Source organism: Martes martes (genome assembly GCF_963455335.1).
Source record: "Martes martes genome assembly, chromosome: 7".
In the NCBI taxonomy this organism is placed as follows: Eukaryota; Metazoa; Chordata; class Mammalia; order Carnivora; family Mustelidae; genus Martes; species Martes martes.
In genome coordinates this window covers 39,610,564-39,630,116 of record NC_137894.1, presented here as the reverse complement: position 1 = coordinate 39,630,116, position 19,553 = coordinate 39,610,564, and the positions used below count along the sequence as shown (strand labels likewise).

Sequence of the window (19,553 nt, the reverse complement as noted above, 5' to 3'; positions counted from 1 at the left end):
GGCTCCCCACTGAGCAGAGAGTCCAATGAGGGGCTTGATCCCAGGACCCTGAGATCATGACCTGAGCCAAAGGCAGAGACTTTAACCCACTGAGCCACCCAGGTGCCCTGGATTTGCATTTTCTTGATGGTTAGTGTTTTACTATTGAACATTTGGGTATCTTCTTTGGAAAAGTGTCTATTTCAAAACATTGCCTATTTCAAAAACATTCTTAAAATTTATTTTTTATTCAAGTATAATTAACGTACAGTGTTATATTGGTTTCAGGTATACAATATAATGATTCAACAATTCTATACATTTCTAGTGTAATTAGTGGGTCATATGGTAATTCTATTTTTAACTTTTTAAAAAAGACTTTAAAAATTTTTAAGTAATCTCTACAGCCAACATGGGGCTTGAACTTACAACCCCTAAGATCAAGAGCTGCACGCTCTAATGAATGAACTAGCCAGGCACCTTGACTTCTAACCTTTTGAGGAAACTCCATACTGTTTTCCATAGCGGCTGCTCCAATTTGCATTCCTACCAACAGTGCAAAAGGGCTCCCTTTTCTCCACATCCTTACCAACACTTATTTCTTAAGTTTTCTATTTGTATCATTCTGATATAAAGTGATTTTTCATTGTGGTTTTTATTTGCATTTTCCTGATGATTAGTGATGATGAGCAACTTTTCATGTTGGCCATCCGTATGTCTTCTTTGGAAAAATGTCTACTCACGTCCTCTGCCTATTTTTATTTTTATTTTTTAAAAAATTTATTTATTTATTTGACAGAGAGAGCAAGGGAGGGAACACAAACAGGGGGAGTGGGAGAGGGAGAAGGAGGCTTCTCACTAAGCAGGGAGCCCAGGGCTCCACCCCAGGACTCTGGAATCATGACCTGAGTGGAAGGCAGATGCTTAAGGACTGAGCCACCCAGACCCTCCCCTCTTCCTATTTTTAAATTGGATAGTTTGTTTCTTTGCTGTTGAGTTGTATAAGCTCTTTATTTTAGATAATAACTTCTTATCAGATATATGATTTACAAATATCCTCTCCTTGCGCGGGCTGCGTTTTCATTCTGCTTATTGTTTCTTTCTTCGTGCAGAAGCTTTCAGTTTGATGTATTCCCACTTATTTGGCTTTTGTTGCCTGTGCTTTTGGTGTCATAATAAAAAAAAATCACTGGCAAGACCAATGTCAAGGAGCTTTTCCCCAGTTTTCTTCTCGAAGTGTTACAATTTCAAGTCCTTAAAGTCTTTAATCCAGAAATATGAGTTTAAAGAAGCAAAGTGAGTTACTGAGAAACCAAATATAAACCAAACACGAGCTTCAAAGAAGTTGGGGTGAAGATCAGAGAGTTCTCTTCAGAGCTGGGAAAAGGAGGGTGGTAAAGAAGACGTATTTTGGGCAGGAGATTTAGGACCGTATGGTTTAAACTGCGGGCATTTAGAACGGCCAAAGCGTGATCTGCGACAAATTTTTAAAGAATTCTGAAAAAAAACTGCCACAGGCTCTGTCTTTCCTTTCTGGAATTGAAGGTCTTTTCATCTGTTTTGATCACTGGTGGCTGTCGCTTGTTGGGACTTTACTTTCGCTGTCTTGCACCACAAGAGGCAGAAAAGGAAGAAATAAAAAACCTCCCTTGTGAAGTTAAGAAGAAGAAAGCGGCCACTTAAGATCTTTCACTCTTCATTTTCGCCTTAGGGACGGTCCTTAACAGTCCAAGAACTAGCGAGCCCGGGAGGCTCTGCGGAGATGCGCTCCCGTCTGGGGGCGGGACCAGGGGAAACCCCGCCTCCTAAACCCAATCCCAGCTCTCCGCCGGCGGACAGGAAGCGGCGGCGGGTCTAGCAGCCCGGGAACCGGCCCCCGCGCGCATGCGCGCGCCCCTGGGGCGCCTGGGGGAGGGGGAGGGGCGGGAGGAAGGGGTGCGGCTGGGCCTGCCGGTTGGGCGCCGCGAGTCACGTGGTGAGGAAGGAGGCGGAGGTCCGGGGTTCGGGGGAGGGAGGTAGAGAAGAGGGAAGGAGCGAGGGAAGGAACGCGGGGAAGGGAGGAAGGAAGAGAACGAGGGGGAGGGAGGTCCCTGTTTTGGAGGCGCTGGGAGCTTTGCCGGCCCCTGAAGTGGAGCGAGAGGGAGGTGCTTCGCCGTTTCTCCTGCCGGGGGAGGTCCCGGCTTCCCGTGGAGACTCCGGACCAAGCCCCTTCAGCTTCTCCCTCCGGATCGATGTGCTGCTGTTAACCCGTGAGGAGGCGGCGGCCGCGGAAGATGGTGTTGCTGAGAGTGTTAATTCTGCTCCTCTCCTGGGCGGCGGGGCTGGGAGGTGAGGCACGACCCCGAGCGCCGGGGACGCCTTGACCACGGCGGACCGCGCAGCGGCAGCGGCGGCCGGGTCGAGCGGAGCCCAGTCGCGCCGCGCGGCGGGCGCGTCAGTCAGCCCGGCCGGCCGGCGGCGCCACTCCGGCGCGCAGCGCTCCCCGCTCCCTATTGTCCCCCGCGCCCCGACCGCGTTCCCTTCCGTGGCGGGCCACGGAGGCTCCGAGCCTCCGCCGAGGCCTTCCCCGCCCCCCACTGCCCCGGCGGCAGGGGAGGCGGGGGTCGCCTCCCAGAGAAGCAGTCTGGAGATCGGAGTTGCCGGGTGTGAGCCGTGGAGCCCAGGCCGGTGGCTCCATCCCTCCAGCCTGCTCGCCGGGTGCCGGGACGGGCTGCCGCCGTGGGGCTGGCGGTCTTTACCTCCCTCCTTCCGCCCCCAGCTTCTGCCCGGTGGCGGATTCCGGAGTCCGCTCCACCGCGGGGAAGCGCCGCGCAGGCTCGTGGGAAGTTGCAATGTGTGCGGCGGGGCTGGTGTATTGTTCTTTACCGGGCGCGGCGATCCAGACTGACCCGGTTCTGCAGAGGGTCGCCGGTGGAGGGGTAACAGTGGTCCTCTGCTTTTCTGAGAAGAGTCGCTTCCGCTCTTTATAGAGCCCTACCTCTGCCCGAGTGTTTGGAGAGAGCTCTCAGGAGGGTGTGTTTATGTTCAGTGAAAACATTCTGTTGCCCAGGGGAATGGGTTTGGTGGGGAGAAAGAGGTAAGCCGTTTCGGGATGTTCTTTGATCCTCTGTTTGGATTGGGTCTCTTAGAGGGACAAGTCCCTGGGTGACCCAACCTGAGTTTTCCTAAGCTCTCAGGTGGAGTAGACGTACAGCGTAGTTAGTGAGTTGTCAGACGGTGGCAACTCCCCCACCCCTCAAATTGGAGTTAAATTTACTGTAAGCAGATAATCACTTGATAACTCGGGTTTTGAAGACGATTTTTCTGATCCTAGGACCAGCTGCATAATTTTCTTGTTGTGTCAAGTGCTTTATTTTAGGTAAAGTTTTTTACTTGCCCCAAAGTGTACTTAAAAACCTCAAATATGTTTAAAATAATTGAATTGAAAAAATTACCGGAATGCTTCCGGTGAGTATAGTCTAATTTGATAATTTGTATTTTATGTAGCGTATTGTTTCTGTTCTTCTTTGTCACTTTAACTTATGATTGCAGAGCCAAGCATGTTTTTGTTCTGAGTTCTACTTAGTCCGAGAATGATGCTTTGTAGGTACACTTTTGTTGTAGTTTGTGGTGTTCATTTGCTAGATGTACGTTTTAGATTAAGAGTTTCTAGTAGATGTTTAGTTTTAAGAAGTATTGTGTGCTAGAGACCCTTTATAAGGGCCTTTTTATAACATTTATATTTATGTTCAGAATGTGACTTCCAGCAAATCATTACTTCTGCCTGTTACCACTATTTGTGATTATAGTCAGATGTTAGACTCTTGATTTCTATTAGGTGGTACAAAGTAAGACAAACACATGAAGTACTGTAAATTACTGAGGAATGGTAGTATATAAAATGGCCTTTGTTTTTAATTGTGAAACAATCAGTATAAATTGGTGTAGCCTGATGGTTGAAGAAGAAGTAAATTAACAGCGTAATTTTTGTGGGTTAAGACCCTTGGCACTCAAAAATCTAAATTCAGAACTCTGGAGTCATTTATAAAGTATCATTTTGCATTAAACATTAAAGCATTAGTTCTTAAACATTTAAGCAGAACTTTAAAAAAAAAGACACTAAAACTTTCATTTTAAAATTAGCATCAAGATTGTAGCCTTTGGGTACATGGAGATATTTGTAATTTTATTGAAATATATACTAATTTTAAATATGAATCTGAGCTATTTGTAACATATACATTAGAAATTGGTTGGAATTTCTAAATATTTGTGTTTCAAATTTCAAAATATTTGTGTTTTGAATATTTTGGAGAGTTGTCTTTTCTTTTTAAAAATTAATTGATATGCTTGAGAGGACAAACGATATTTTAGCTCTAGTAGTAAATTCAATACAATAGTACGTTGGTTTGATGAAATCGCACATAAAATGAAGTTTAGAGTATGGCATGTTTTTTATGTTTAAAAATTTGGTGTAAATCCTTTGTTTTGTACCATGCATTCTTTAGAAATAAGTTTTCTGGAAGTTTGGCCAAAAGTATTAAAAGTATCAAAGCTTGAGGTTAAACGATTTCTCTCACTTCTACCAGCAAATAAGGGTCTATGAATTTAATAAGAGAGACAGGTTTGTCTCTATCTTTAAGGAGTTCTGCCTCTTCATCTTTTTAATTTGAGATTGATAATCCAGTCAGCTGTATCATTTTTAAGGCCCATTCAGGCCATCCCCTACGTTAACTCTATCTTTTCTGTATACAAAGAACCTCTCTGAGTAGCAGGTGTTGAGGGAAACGACCATAGAAGGCATCTCTGTTTTCTGATGGTTTTTTTTTTTTAATAACCTATTTATGATCTTCAAGGGTGTTTATTTATTATCTGATTTCTTAAATTTTCCAAAGGACTTGCACGGTTAAGGAGGGGGAGTAAGGGACATTTCTATGATGTCTGTTGTGTTTCTGATACTGTTGTTAGGAGTTTCACTTTTCAGCATTTCTGAGAGAGTGGTGGTATTTTATAGTTGAAGAAATAGGCTTGAAAAAGAAATAGGCTTGAAGAAATGATTTCTTTAGCATTACCCACCTGCTAAGTGGTGAATTAGACATTCAAACCCAGGCCAGCTTGACCTCAAGGCCTGAACTTTTTACCCGTTGCCCCCTCATAACCTTTTGAAGGCAGTTTTCACACATTAACTGAAAGGTGGCCTCTGGACTGAACCCACCTTAGAGATGTGTTTTGTTTGATTCACAGCATCTTTAGGTTTCAACTAGTTAACAACATTGAAAAATTGGGAAATTCCTCAATGAAATTCATAGATTTTTAGATTTTTCTTTCTTTCTCTCTCTTTTTTTTTTTTTTGAAAGGATTGGAAACCCAGGTTCTTGGGCTGCATTCCCATTGTCTATAGCAGAGTGGTAGAGCAATAGCTGTCCTCTTTAGACTGGGCACGTGCTTACCAGTCAGTGCAGTTACTATCATTCCTACTGGCAATACACTTGGCCCACTTCACTCATTTTTGTCACCTGTGTGGATCCTGTATGTTATTTGCGTTTCTGCCTCGGCTTCATCCTGCATAGATGGATCGATTCTTTTAAAAATGTTTTTTTGTCTGTGACCTCTTACCCAACTTTTTTTTTTTTTTTTAAGATTTTATTTATTTATTTGACAGAGAGAGATCACAAGTAGGCAGAGAGGCAGGCAGAGAGAGAGGAGGAAGCAGGCTCCCTGCTGAGCAGAGAGCCCGATGCGGGGCTTGATCCCAGGACCCTGGGACCATGACCTGAGTCGAAGGCAGAGGCTTAACCCACTGAGCCACCCAGGCACCCCTTACCCAACTTTTAATATGTTTTTTAATTCTTTATTTTTACAGTAGTTTTTAAAAAAGATTTTATTTATTTATTTGACAGAGGGAGAGAGAGGGAACATAAGCAGGGGGAATGGGAGAGGGAAAAGCAGGCTTCCCGCTTAGCAGGAAACCTGATGTGTGGCTCGATCCCAGGACCCTGGTACCATGATTTGAGCAGAAGGCAGATGCTTAACAACTGAGCTCCCCAGGAGTCCCTATTTATATACAGTAGTTTTAAAACTTTGTTAAAAGCTGTGGCATGCTCTATTCCTTTTATTTAGTATAAGATTAATAAATATTTAAAAAATCCTCTTTTCATAATAACAATTTGAAGGTCTTAAAGAATGATGGTTCTAATTTTTCCAAATCACTTTATCTTAATGAGCAAATAAATCATTTCTTTTTCTACTTGGATGAAACTCACAGAAAGAAAATAGTTGAGGGTCATGCAAGTAAAAACTTAGGCTCTTTTTCTTTTAAGATCAGGTCATGAGCATAAACTCTGCCTTTGAAATTCATAAAATGAAATGAAATAATGCATTCAACAATAAGCTACATTTTCCAACATTGTTGGGAAATGAATGACAGGTTCAGATACGAGAAGATTCCCAGATAAGTCTCTGGGAACAGCCTTGTAAAATTTTGGCAATTTTTGATGAAGTTTTTCTAAGATATACTTACGCATTTACTGTGTTCTTGAAATGGGCTGACTTCAATCTTTTCTTAAATGATTGAAGTTTAGTGTAAAGAACAGCTGTTACTGTTTCGGCCTCTATTGTAGTTTCTGGCTTTCCCCCCTGCCCCGAAACAATTGAAATGGGTATTCTAAATTTATTCTAGTGATTGTGCTTTTTATTCTATCTAGTTTCAATAGTATTTCCAACTTTTTGGTTAAAATTCCTGGCTTTCTTGCAAACCTTGAGAATATCACCTTCTAATTAGTTGTCTCTAATACATTTTCTTTGGAGAAACTGTATCATACTTGATACACTTGCATGCAAAGTGGAATAACTAAGTTCTGCATCTTTTGTGGAATAAAGTACATGAACTTTTAGATTCATATATATTTTAAAATTTATTTTTTAAAGCGACGAGTTCACTTTAAAAAAATTTTATTCGTTTATTTGAGAGCGAGCATGCACAAGCGGGAAGGGGAGCGATGGGGTTGGGGTGGAAGGGGCAGAGGGAAACCTGGCTACCTGCTGAGCAGGGAGCCGGAAGTGGGGATTGATCCCAGGACCCCAAGATCATGACCCGAGCTGAAGGCAGATGCTTAACTGACTGAGCCACCCAGGGACCCCTAAAAGTTTATTTTTAATGTGTATGTTTTGGCTTGTGTAGTTTAGTGTTGAGGTTCCCTGTTCTGAACAATTAGGATAATGTTGTACTAATGTATTTTAGTAGTTAAAATGAGGCAAGGTGGAATGGAGAGAAAAAACCTAATAGATAACCAGGAAGACAAGCCAAATAAAACGCAAACTCATTTGGTTGCAAACTCATTTTCTAGATCTGAATCATGAATACTTTGGTTCCAAAGTAGTATACTAGATTATTGATGTTAAATATACCTGAAAATGTGCAATTGTAGTATCCTCTGCAGGAATGCAAATTGTAAGTTACGAAAAATATTCTCAGTATTTAAAAGAAGCAGTTAGGTGAGAGGTAGATGACAGAGGCTCCGGACACTATGATACTGTGTTTTATGGTTAGTTTGTAGTAAGGTAACTGTTGTGTGTTACAGATTTGGTGAGTTTGTGATTGCATAAAGTTAAATTGTCTGTCTTTGAATTGTATCACATTCTAATGGTTAGAAAACTCTTGCCAATGTTGGAGGTGTATTTTGGGGATGGCCTAATTTAAAATATATACGTGGAGTAACAAAAATGGAATTTGTGTGTGTGGAGAAGTTGTGGGGCAGGGCAAGTAGTCACTGGATATAGCTGTTAACACAAGTTTCCAGGAGAGGACTGTGTGGTCACTAACTGGGGGAGACAAATTGTAGATGCAAAAGGCTGTGGAAGGAAGAATGCAGTGGTTTCAAATCTGAGCCCCAAGTCACAGGGCAGATGCTCCAAATTCTAGGAATTGATTTGCATTTGGTCTATTTGCAAGTGGGCAACTCTATGTGATGTGCTTGGGTAAGGAGCCTCAGGTTTTGTGGTTTGTTGTTGTTATTGTTTGTTTTGTTTTTTGTTTTGGAGGAATTGATTTATTTAATGATTATTAATGATTCTTCCAAGCAACTCTAAAATGCCTACTTTTGTGAATAAAAATCCGGTAGTGGTACTTCTAACTAGTTTAACTTTTAATCTTTATACTGGGAAAAGAAAGCAATGCTAATAAGAATAAATGGGAAAACTGTAATAATCCTGCCAGTTCAATTCCTATGAAGGCAGTAATATTGATATACAGCAGTGTGAAGGCTTTGCCTTGGTACTGTGGAGAGAGTCCTGTCCAACTAGGTTGCAAGAAACAGCAATACTGAGAATTGTTCTTAGAGAATGTAGATTTCCTTGGATACTGGGTGAATTCTAAAGCTATTATAATTCCAAGTAAACAGTGTAAGAACGTGTACAGCGGGAACATTGCTGTTTAGTCACTGGTTTATTGTATGTCTGTGGTTAGTAGGAGTCATGAAGCTATAGTTTTGAGTGAGAAGTAAAAAACAGAGTTTGTTAGCATAGTCAGAAATGCCAAGATGTAAAAATACAGTTCCAATTATGTATTATAGTTGCAGTTGAAATGAGGATTTATTTCCCCAGTTGGGGAAAGATTTTTGAGAAAAGTGGATGGCATAATAGTCTAGTAAGGTGCTTATAGGTTTTCTTTCCTGGAATGGAGACTCCATGGCAGGAAATAAGAAGTGGTAACTGGGCCATGATAGCCAGGACTCCAAATATTCATATTCTAGACCATTATAACTGCAAGGTAGAGTGTTACGGAATGTTGGTTGGAGTCCATGTAGAGGAGTTGGAATATGATATAAGTAAGGAATAAATTAGTTCCTTGATGAATTGTGTGTTTGAGTTCTGTATTAGAATAGCAGTTGTAGAAATAAATAAGGATAGAACAGAAATCTCTTGGAAGAAAAACTGATAGAACTTGGCAGAAGTTTAACATGAAGCTAATAAAATTTACTGAAGGCTCACTCTGTGTGGAATTTAGATCTCAGAGGTTGTTGCATTGGAGAGAATGTGTTTTCATCAAACTTAGAGGACTTCAGTCTCGAAGTTGAAAATAAGGCATCTTAAAGTTTTGAATCCGTGTAGGTTCTAGTTTGGGATGTGTGTCATAGTCTCGGATTTTATCCGACTTGCAATCTAATATTTTTGTTAGGGATTAGTTAAAACTTTGCATAGTCTTTCAGAAATATTTGGCTCGACATTTGGGAAGAACTGCTCCAGAGTTGTGAGGCAGAAGTTTGTTGAATTTGGAGTGGAGGGGAGAGGTTAGTGTTTTTTTTTTTGTTTGTTTTTAAGTAGGTTCCACATCCAGTGTGGAGCCCAGCGCGGGGCATGAACTCATGACCTGGAGATCAGTACATGAGCTGAGATCAAGAGTCAGATGCTTAACTGACTGAGCCACCCAGGCGCCTGGGAGAGGTTAGAATTAAAGATGCATTAACAAGTATATTTTTGTAGGTGTGTATTTGTTATTAAGTTGGAATTAGGGTCTTTGGCAAATGCACATATATGATTTTCAGAGCAGAATTTTTTTTTTTAATTTTTATTTATTTGACAGAGAGAGATCACAAGTAGGCAGAAGTAGGCAGAGAGAGAGGGGAAGCTGGCTCCCTGCCGAGCAGAGAGCCCGATGTGGGGCTCGATCCCAGGACCCCAAGATCATGACCTGAGCCGAAGGCAGAGGCTTAACCCACTGAGCCACCCAGGCGCCCCCAGAGCAGAATTTTCTATCCATCTTTGCTTGCATGGATGATGGCAAGAGATACAATACACATATTTGAACTTTGTATTTAGTTTTCGTAAGAATACAGGTAGAGTCCTATACTTATGAATTGAATGGGATATTACTTTGCTACCTCTTTTCCTAAGAGTTAATTGGGATAAGTTTGTAAAAATGCTGGAGGCTGTAAAATGTTATACAGATATTATAAAAATTACGTTGTTTCCAGGCCTACTTTCATTTGGAATCTATTAGTTTCAAAATATAGTTGGATAAAATGTATTTCTAGAAATTGAAATGCTAGAAAGTTGATACCAAGCATTAGAAAATAGAGCTTAAGAAAATCCATAATTCCTTTCCACAATTTTATCATTTTTAATATTAATCATTAATTAATTAAAATTAATCACTATTAATATCAATATTAAAATATTAATATTTAAAAATACGTATTAACAATTTGCATAGTAGTATTTATGCAGTTTTTTTATGCAGTTTTTTATCCTTCAAAAAATTAATGTGTAGTTAAAGTGTATATGCAGAGCAGACACTGAAATATTTATAGTCTAGAGACAGTTTTGGTTGTCATACCTGGAGAGATGCTCCTGGCATCTAGTGGGTAGAGGCCAGAAATGCTGCTAAACATCTTACAATGCACAGGACAGCCCCCCCACAACAAAGATTTGTCTGGCCAAAATGTTAGTAGTGCTGAGAGTGAGAAACCCTGCTCCAGAGGATATTTGAGTCATTTTTACCTTTCTTTCTTTATTTTTTAAAATTTCTGATAGCTGCTGTCTTAACTGATTACTCAAGTTTCATAAACTTCCATATTTCTATCCTGTTGAAACCTTTTTCTCCTACTGTTCTTTGTGCTGCAGCACTGAAAAATTTGCTCTATCCTTTACTTTCTAGCAGTTCCCATTCTTCATCTTCCAGTTTGTGGCTGGGAAGTAAATCTGACTCTGTTATTTTATAATAGCAATTGAATGACTGAGAACTCAGTGAGGATTATCTCAAAACCAAAACAAATCAATTGCTCGGTAGAAGAGCCATAGATGAGTAGGATTTTAGTTTCTGTGGGGTAGTTTTGAGGGACTCAGCCAGTAGCTTCTACAATTCTATCTTCAGAATTAGTTCTACTCAGTTTCAACTTTTAACAAAATATTTTCTTCAAAATGTTAATGCATAAGTTCTCAAAAGCTTTCATATCTTTTTTATAACTCTATTCTCCCTTCCTCTTATTATCATCATTAACACCTTTGGCAGAATTGTTTTATTTGCACATCTAAATTTCCTGGAAGGAGGTAGAGGTAGATGCTTTGGGGCTTCATATGGGAGAAGTGTGAAGTAATGAGAATGGGTTTAGGATGAAATGTGGGTATGTGGCACATATACACCAGCAGGGGAGTTGTGGTTGAACCCATTGTGTGTGTGTGTGTGTGTTTTATTTAGGTAGGTTGAAAGTCACAGTCCCTTACGTGGGTTACTGTCTATACATGTGGCTGCACTTACTGAAATGGTATAAAGGCATTTCAAATGAGCGTAGAAATCTAAATATGTGCATGTTTCATCTTTGAATTTGTAAGTTGTAGTTCATACATTAGTGGTAGAAATTTAATACATTCAGTATGTTTTAATCATTGATGTCTCGTGCCCTTTGTGATTTAGTTTATAATTTAAAAAAGACCTGCTTTTTAAATTATTTTAACTGTTATTTTAACTTCTGAGCCAGCTAGCTTCATTTTTAGAAACCAGCTCATCTCAAAAAGTGGGTGTTTTGAAATATGCTTTTAATTGTAGGACATACCCTATTGTCTTGAACTTCCATTGAAACTGCTGGGTGTAGGTATTTGCTTGTAGAACATTATCTGACTCATTTCTAGTGAAGAAGTTGATACTGTGGCTTAAGTTTGAAGTCACATTGTAGAAGTAACTTTTCCTTTTCTTTTTAATATTTTATTTACTTGACAGAGAGCACAAGCAGGGAGAGCTGCAGGCAGAGGGAGAGGAATGAGCAGGGAGCCCAGTGCAGGGCTGGAGCCCAGTGCAGGGCTGGATCCCAGGACCCTGGAATCATGACCTGAGCCGAAGGCAGACGCTTAACTGAATGAGCCAGCTAGGCCCCCCAGAAGTAACTTTTCTAAGAATACAGTAAAGGTACTTACATATATTGCTGAAATATAGGACATGATAGTTCCTGGAAGTCTGTCTTTGTCATACAAGAGAACAGTTTTGTTAGTGGTATTTGCTCCTTCAAGATCAGAGTGAGTATATATCAAATATAAGAAGCATTGGTCAACACAGTGTGATGTCTAAGATAAAGTTGATGACTCAGGTTTCTCAGGAAGGAAATACACTTTTATGTTGGGGAAAAATGCTCTTGGTACTTAATTTTAGAATTATACAAGTGAAAAGTCTGTTGAAAACAACTTGATTACAAGTAATTTTTCTGAGGAATGGAAATGTGCCAGCCTTAGCTTCTTACACATCCTCTCATTTATTGTAATTGAGTTTTTCTGTAAATAGGAAGATCTGTAATGTCAAAACATGTTTGCTGATTTTTCTGCCCCATTCTTAAAATTGTAGAATAAAGTTTCTTTGATATGGAAAAGAAAGTGTGTTATGTACTTTTGCTATCCCACACAAAGATGATGATACTGACCTACCATTAGCAAGATATATTCTGATTATTTTTTCATTTTGATGTTAATGAAATTTTTATTCTTTGTTTTTTGTCCTAATCTTATATTTAATTTAGATTGGAACAGAAGATTGTAGGCTTTGGATTCAGAAGCTGGGAAGGAAGCTTTTGTTTGCAGAATCCATAGAAAGTAAGATGCTACCTACCCATGAAAAATGGAAAATATTTGTAATGTCTAGCATTCATGGAATTCTTATTATATGCCAGACACTGTTCTTTGGGCATTTTGTGTATTATCCCAATCTTTACAACATCTCTCTAAGATAGGTTCTGTTATTTTCATTTCACAAATGTGGGAGCAGGATCAGGGAGAATAACTTCTTCAGTGTCAGAGAAGTCATATAGCTATTTGAGAAAACCAGGATTAGAATCTCATCAGTCTGGCTGCAGAATTCATGCTCTTAAACACCATAGTGCCTCCGAGAAACATACTTCATGCTCTGAAAGGCATTGTATAGTGAGGTTGTTAGATTTTGCCTTTGTACAAAGATTGAATTATTTTGCCATCAGTTTAGACTCTTTATACTTACAATATTTGAGCCATTTGGCTTTTGGTCCATCAAGTTTTTTTTTTTTCTTTACATTAGAAAATGTTGACAGTTAAAGAGAGGAAATAACCTTATATGACATTTTATTCATAATACCATATCAATTTTGTCATAAATTTGTGTATGTTCATTTTTTAAAAGCTTGAGGATACACAATAAATCTCTGGATGGTGAGATATAAGTTATGTGTTCATGCAGTAATCAGGAAGCAAGTTTTTTTTAATTTTAATTTTAATTTTTAAAGATTTTATTTTATTTGGCAGAGAGAGATCACAAGCAGGCAGAGAGGCAGGCAGAGAGAGAGGAAGGGAAGCAGGCTCCCTGCTGAGCAGAGAGCCTGATGTGGGGCTCGATCCCAGGACCCTGGGATCATGACCTGAGCCAAAGACAGAGGATTTAACCCACTGAGCCACCCAGGTGCCCCGAGGAAACAAGTATTTTTTTGAAGTAGATTATCTATAGTAAAAACCAGTGTCCAAAGTCACTAGACTTTGAAAAAATTTACAGGGAATAAAAATGCTGTTCTCAAACTGTGAAAAGGGAGATACTTTCTAAGTTCTCCAGTGGCAAGGAGACCAAGTTATGTTTTTTTCTGCTTTTTAGAACTTGCTGGTCATTTTTCTACTACTCTTGCAAGTAGGTGATTTTATGGTATTCCTTTTCTTCTCCAGTTTTTTTTTTTTTAAATAAGTTTTGAAAATTAGTTGTGTTTTTCATTGAATAGATCCAATTCAGTTATCCTTTACCAATTGTATACATAGACATTTACTCAATATATATTTTTTCCTAATTTTGTATCTTAAAAGCTATACTTTCTGAGAGGTTGGAAGCATATATAGTCCAATTAACATTTGTATACCTTTGATCTAAATTTATTAATGGTTATCTATTGCTGTGATTGCTTTATCACTCATTTAAAAAATATGTTAAAAAACGTATTTATTTATATATATCTTTTCCTCTGAACCAGTTGAAAGTAAGTTGTACCACTAAAGACTTCATTATGCATCTTATGAGATTATTGACATTGTCTTACACAACTAATAAGATAACTTTCTCTTTTTAAGTGTGGGATGTTCAGATTTCCCATGAAGCTTCTAAGTACTAGGCACTGTGTGAATTTATTACATGCTATCTGAGGGCCAGATTTCTGTCAACTACAACTAAGGACCAGAAAGTAAAATGTTGTTGGGATGCTTTTATGTATGGGTAAAATAAAGTAATAGTAGAGAAAGGAGGAGACATTGACAGAATATTGCAGAATGGAACTATTTTATGTAGGAACAATGGCACAATAACATAATAGCCTATAGGTTATCCCATTGTTATGAGGACGTCTTAGGATAAAGATAATAATAAAGATGAGCCTGGCTCAAGAAGATGTTAAAGTAGAGGAAAAAATTAATAATTGTTCAAATGGAAAGCTATTTGGAGATAGGTAAACTACAGTTGTCTAGAAATTTTCCTCAGTGGAAACTGTCATTTTCCACTGATGTGAGATTACTAACATCTTACTTGTACTTTAGGTTAAATATATTTTATTTTCATCATTGTGAGATAACAGATCTGTCTCTCCATTGCTAAGGACTTTGCATGAGAAATTTTTAGTATTCTATTCTTATTAGAAGGAATAAAAAGGTGTAACAGATTGCTGTCCTTTGAGTCCTTCTTGTTAACCTTCCTGTCTTTCATTTGTCCCTCATGGGTATTATATCAGAGTGATAAAAAAAACAACAACAATAACAAACTCCAGGTCTCTATTCAGAGGCAACAACAGAATATTAGTTCTTTTTCATTACTGTTTTGTTTTTTACTCACAGATTTGTTGGCTGTGTCTCCTTTTGTACAAATCTATTTCCTGTAAATAGAAGATTTAACTTAGAGGAAGAAAATAGTCTATTATGGGCCACAAATCACATGTAAATTTAAATTGCAACAGACCTTTGGAAGAAGTAGTTTCTGTTCCTGGATTTACTTATTAGTTGCTTTAAACAACCCCTAATATAGTTAGGACTCCCTATATTTATTTGTATCTCTGGACCAGACCTCTCCCTTGATTTCCAACCTCTTGTATCCCAGCCATATATTGGGTTAAATGTTTAGTGGGCATCTCAAACTTAACATGTCCAAAAACAAACCTCTGATTCTCCTCACCCCCTGCCTTTTGTAGTCCTTTCCCATCTCACGAATGGGAGCTCTGGTCTTCAGTTGCTCAGGCCAAAAACTTTTTAGTTATCTTTTATTCTTCTTTCTCTTATCCTCTGCATATGGTCCATCAGCAAATCCTTTCAGCTCCTTCTGCAAAGTATGTGTAGACTTTGAATACTTCTCAACTAGTTCCACCTCCACTGCCCTGATTGACATAAGCTAACATCCTTCTCACTTTAATTACTGTAAACCCTGCTAACTGTTCTCTTGTTCTCCCAGTCCTTTTTCAACATAGCAGTTAATGTGATCCTATTCAAAAGGTACTCCTTTTGTCAAAACCATCCACTGGCAAATTGTATACTTTAAAATGTTTCAAATAGTGAGTTTTATGTTATGTGAATTGCACCTCAAAAAAAGAAATAGCAAAATAAATAAATAAAAAAAACCCATTCAGTGGCTTACTATTTTATGTAAAAGCCAGAGTCCTAAGTGGCTTGTGAGGCCCTACGTGATGTACATTGTTTGCTTCTGTCCCCTACAGTACCTCTGCAGTTCTCCCCCTTGTTTGTTTCTGCTCCAGCTACACAGAGCTCTGTAAAAAATGCCATGCTTGTTTCTGTCTCGGGGACTTTGTCCTTGCTGGTCCTTTTACATGCAACACTTCCCTTCTAGATTGCTGTATTATCTATCCTCTTTGTTTTTCATTTTTAAATTAAAACTTTTTAAAAATAGTGGTGAAATACACATAACATAAAATTTACCTCATGACCATTTTATGCAGTTCAGTAGTGGTAAGTATAGTAGTCCTGCCTTAACCATGGTTTCACTTTCCATAGTTTCAGTTACCTAAGATAGCCCCAGTTTAGAAGTAGATGATCTTCCTGACTTAGTGTCAGAAGGTCAGTATTAGCCTAACTCTGTGTCACAATGCCTGTGTCGTTCGCCTCACTTTATCTCATCACTTAGGCACTTTACCCTTTCCTAACGTCACAAGAAGGAAGTGTGATTACTGTACAGTGAGATATTTTGAGAGAGAGACCGCATTCACATAACTTTAATTACAGTGTTCTAATTGTTCTGTTTTACTATTAGTTATTGTTGTTAATCTCTCATGGTGCCTAATTTATCAGTTGAACTTTATCACAGGTATGTATGTATAGGAAAAACCATATGTCTAGGGTTGGTGCTGTTGTTGTTTCAGTCATTTGCTGGTGGTCTTGGAATGTATCCCTTGCAGATAGAAGGGAAGGACTACTGTACACTTACATTGTTGCATTTGGCTCTCTTTTAAGTCTTTGCTCAAATGTTAGTGAGGTCTCTGATTACGATTACTTCGCATAAGAAGACCAACCCTTTCCCTGGCATTTTGTTTGCTTACCCGGTGAATACACTCATATAGCCGTCTAAAGTTATTTACTTATTTTATTGTCCATCTTCCTTCTTGAGAATAAAGCTTCATGAGGTCAGTAACTGTTTTGTCCATTACTCTATTCCCAGCACCCAAAACAATGGCTAGGATGTTAATAAGTGCCCATTATATTACGTGTTAAGTGAATAGATGAATGAATATTGAAGTAAATTTTATTTTTTGTGAATTATGTGGGAACCATAAGTTTCTCAGTATGTCTGGAAAAAAGCCTTGAAAGCTTCTAATTAGCCTTTTTACTTAAATTGATTTTTTTTTTTAAGATTTTATTTATTTATTTGACAGGGAGACAACAAGAGAGGGAACACAAGCAGTGGAAGTGGGAGAGAGAGAAGCAGGCTTCCCACTGAGTAGGGAAGACAATGTGGGGATCTATCCCAGGACCCTGGGATCATGACCTGAACTGAAGGCAGAGGCTTAATGACGGTGCCACCTACGCGCCCCTTAAATTGCCTTTAAAGTGGAATGAAACTACCATTTTTGTTAGTGTATTGGTTTTGCTCATTGAGTATTTTTATATGTTCTGTTAATTAAAAAACAGAACATATAATTATGCCTAATATAATTAGGTAGGTTGAATGAGTTAAACTTTTCTCTGTAAAAACCAAGTTGCTTTTTTTCAACTAGTATGTGTTTCTATTTTTTAAAATGTTATTTTTTAAGTTTTTTAAATTATTACTTATTTTTTATTACTTAAAGTAATCACTACACCCAGTGTGGGACCCAAACCCACAACTCTGAGACCAAGAGCCACATGTTCCACTGACTGAAGCAGTCAGGGTCCCCTCCAAAATGTTATTTTTTGAAAATTTACTTATTTAAGTATTAATCTCTACACCCAGTGTGGGGCTTGGACTCATGAGCCCAAGATCAAGAGTTGCATGCTCTTTCAACTGAGCCAGCCAGGACCCCCTAAAAAAATGTTATTTTTAAAGCATAGAGCAGCTGTCATTCATTGTAAAGTTAGACTCCAAGGGGAAATGTAGAATGTCTTTATACTTATCTGATTATACTCAATAAAACTTACAAACTTTATTGTCAGCTTGTTAACTTTATGTTAACATGAAACTTTTCAAAAAATATTTATCTGTTTTGAGAGAGAGAGCATATGCACGCAAGTAGGTGAAGGGGCAGAGGAAGAAAATCTTCAAGCATACTCCCCGCTGAGTGTGGAGTCCCACACGGGGGCCTGATCCCATGACCTATGAGATCATGACCTGACCCAAAACCAGCTGAACCACCAAGGACAGCTTCTGAAGAAATTGAGTAGATACCTGAATGAAATGTGGTGTCCAGCCCTGCTTTGGGAGAAGATATTCTAGGCAGAGGGACAGTGAGACTAATGTCGCCCATAGAATGAGGGGAGAGTGGTGAGACAGATATGGGAGTAGAATAGGGGAATGCAGCCCTTTATAAGCTCATGTTCAGCCCTGTAAATCATGGTTAGGACTCGGAGCAGTTGGGAAACATTTGGACATTTTTGAGCAGAGGACAGACATGACATGACTTGAACAACATCACTCTGCTTTGTGGAAAATAGAGTGTACAGTGGTGGCAAGTGTGGAAGCAAGGAAGCCAGTTATTTGTCATGGTTTCTGATTGTCTAGAACCTTTTGAACCTTGCTGTGTTTGGCACAAATTTTTAGTCTTATGAATTCCATCTCCCTAATTCAGATTCCCACCCTTTTTCATCTGCAGACAGGACACAGGCATGTAAACTAGTTTTCTGAACTAGGCTGCTCTGAGCAGATCCTTCACTGGAGACCTGGATTCTGAACTGAGCAGATATGTTTGCTTGCTGAAGTTTTGCTGATAGTGTGCATTATTCAGACAGTTTTTTTTTTTTTAATTTTATTTTTTAAAGTAATTTCTACACCCATTGTGGAGCTTAAACTTCAAAGCCTGGGATTAGGAGTTGCATGCTATACTGACTGAGCCAGCCAGGCTCCCTGACAGTTTTAACAGATTTTCACTTTATGGTTGTGTCTCTGGTAGAAAAGTGGCATTGGAGAGGCAGGGCAGTGTTGATGTTTTTCAGGTGATATTTTTAGGTTAACTATGGGTTATATTGCTGGCTTCTAGGGATACCTGGATAGTCTTGAAGAAGATAAAAGTGGGGAGGATTCCCACATTATTTTCAAGTGATAGAATATTACTTCAAGTAAGAGGATATTGTATGGGAAGTATGGGAATCGATTAAGATGATAATGGAGAATGATTTAGTATTTATGGAAAAATTCAGAGGTTCTAGGTCAAGTTTCTTATGTAGGCTTTACATGTTGATTTGCGAAGAACACAAAATCTTGGGTTCCTCTTTATATCTGGTGTTATTCATGATTTCTCTTGGTTCAAGCTTGGTATTACAGAAGCAGTGATACTGTTAGTACTAGGGCATATATATTTATGTACTGATGTAACCTGGGAGAGTCTAGCAAGTAACAATGATCAGGAGTAGAGTACAGATGACTCTTGAACAGCCTGAGTTAGAACGGCACAGGTTTACTTCTGTGCAGATTTTATTTGAGAAATACAGTACAGTACTGCAGATGTAGTTCTTCTTCCTTATGACTTTTAAAAAATATTTTATTTATTTATTTAACAGAGAGAGGCACAGCGAGAGGGGGAACACAAGCAGGGGGAGTAGAAGGGGAGGAGCAGGCTTTCTACCCTGCAGGGAGGCTGATGCAGGTCTCGATCCCAGAACTCTGGGATCATGGCCTGACCTGAAGACAGATGCTTAACGCCTGAGCCACCCAGGTGCTCCTCTTCCTTATGATTTTCTTAGTAACATTTTCTTTTCTCTAGTTTACTTTATTGTAAGAATATAGTATGTGAAATATATAACATAGAAAATACATGTTAATCGACTGTGTTATTGGTAAAGCTTCCTATCAACAGGCCGTTATTCGTAGTTAAGTTTTTGGGGATTCCAAAGTTTTATGTGTATTTTCAACATTTACGTGCAGGGGTGTGTGTATGTGTTGGTGCCCCTAATTCCCACATTGTTCAAGGCAGCTTAGAAGGGACTAG

At 38.9% G+C, this 19,553-nt stretch overlaps 1 protein-coding gene across 1 annotated transcript in view; it reads left to right on the top strand.

Annotated features, from left to right (window-relative positions):
- Positions 1-1,976: 1,976 nt before the first annotated feature.
- Positions 1,977-19,553, top strand: part of ADAM10 (ADAM metallopeptidase domain 10) — a 132,178-nt gene continuing 114,601 nt past the window's right edge. The window contains exon 1 of the mRNA XM_080807690.1: positions 1,977-2,307. Coding sequence (XP_080663816.1) covers positions 2,253-2,307 — 55 coding nt within the window. The 5' untranslated portion in view covers positions 1,977-2,252. The remainder of the gene's footprint in view (positions 2,308-19,553) is intronic.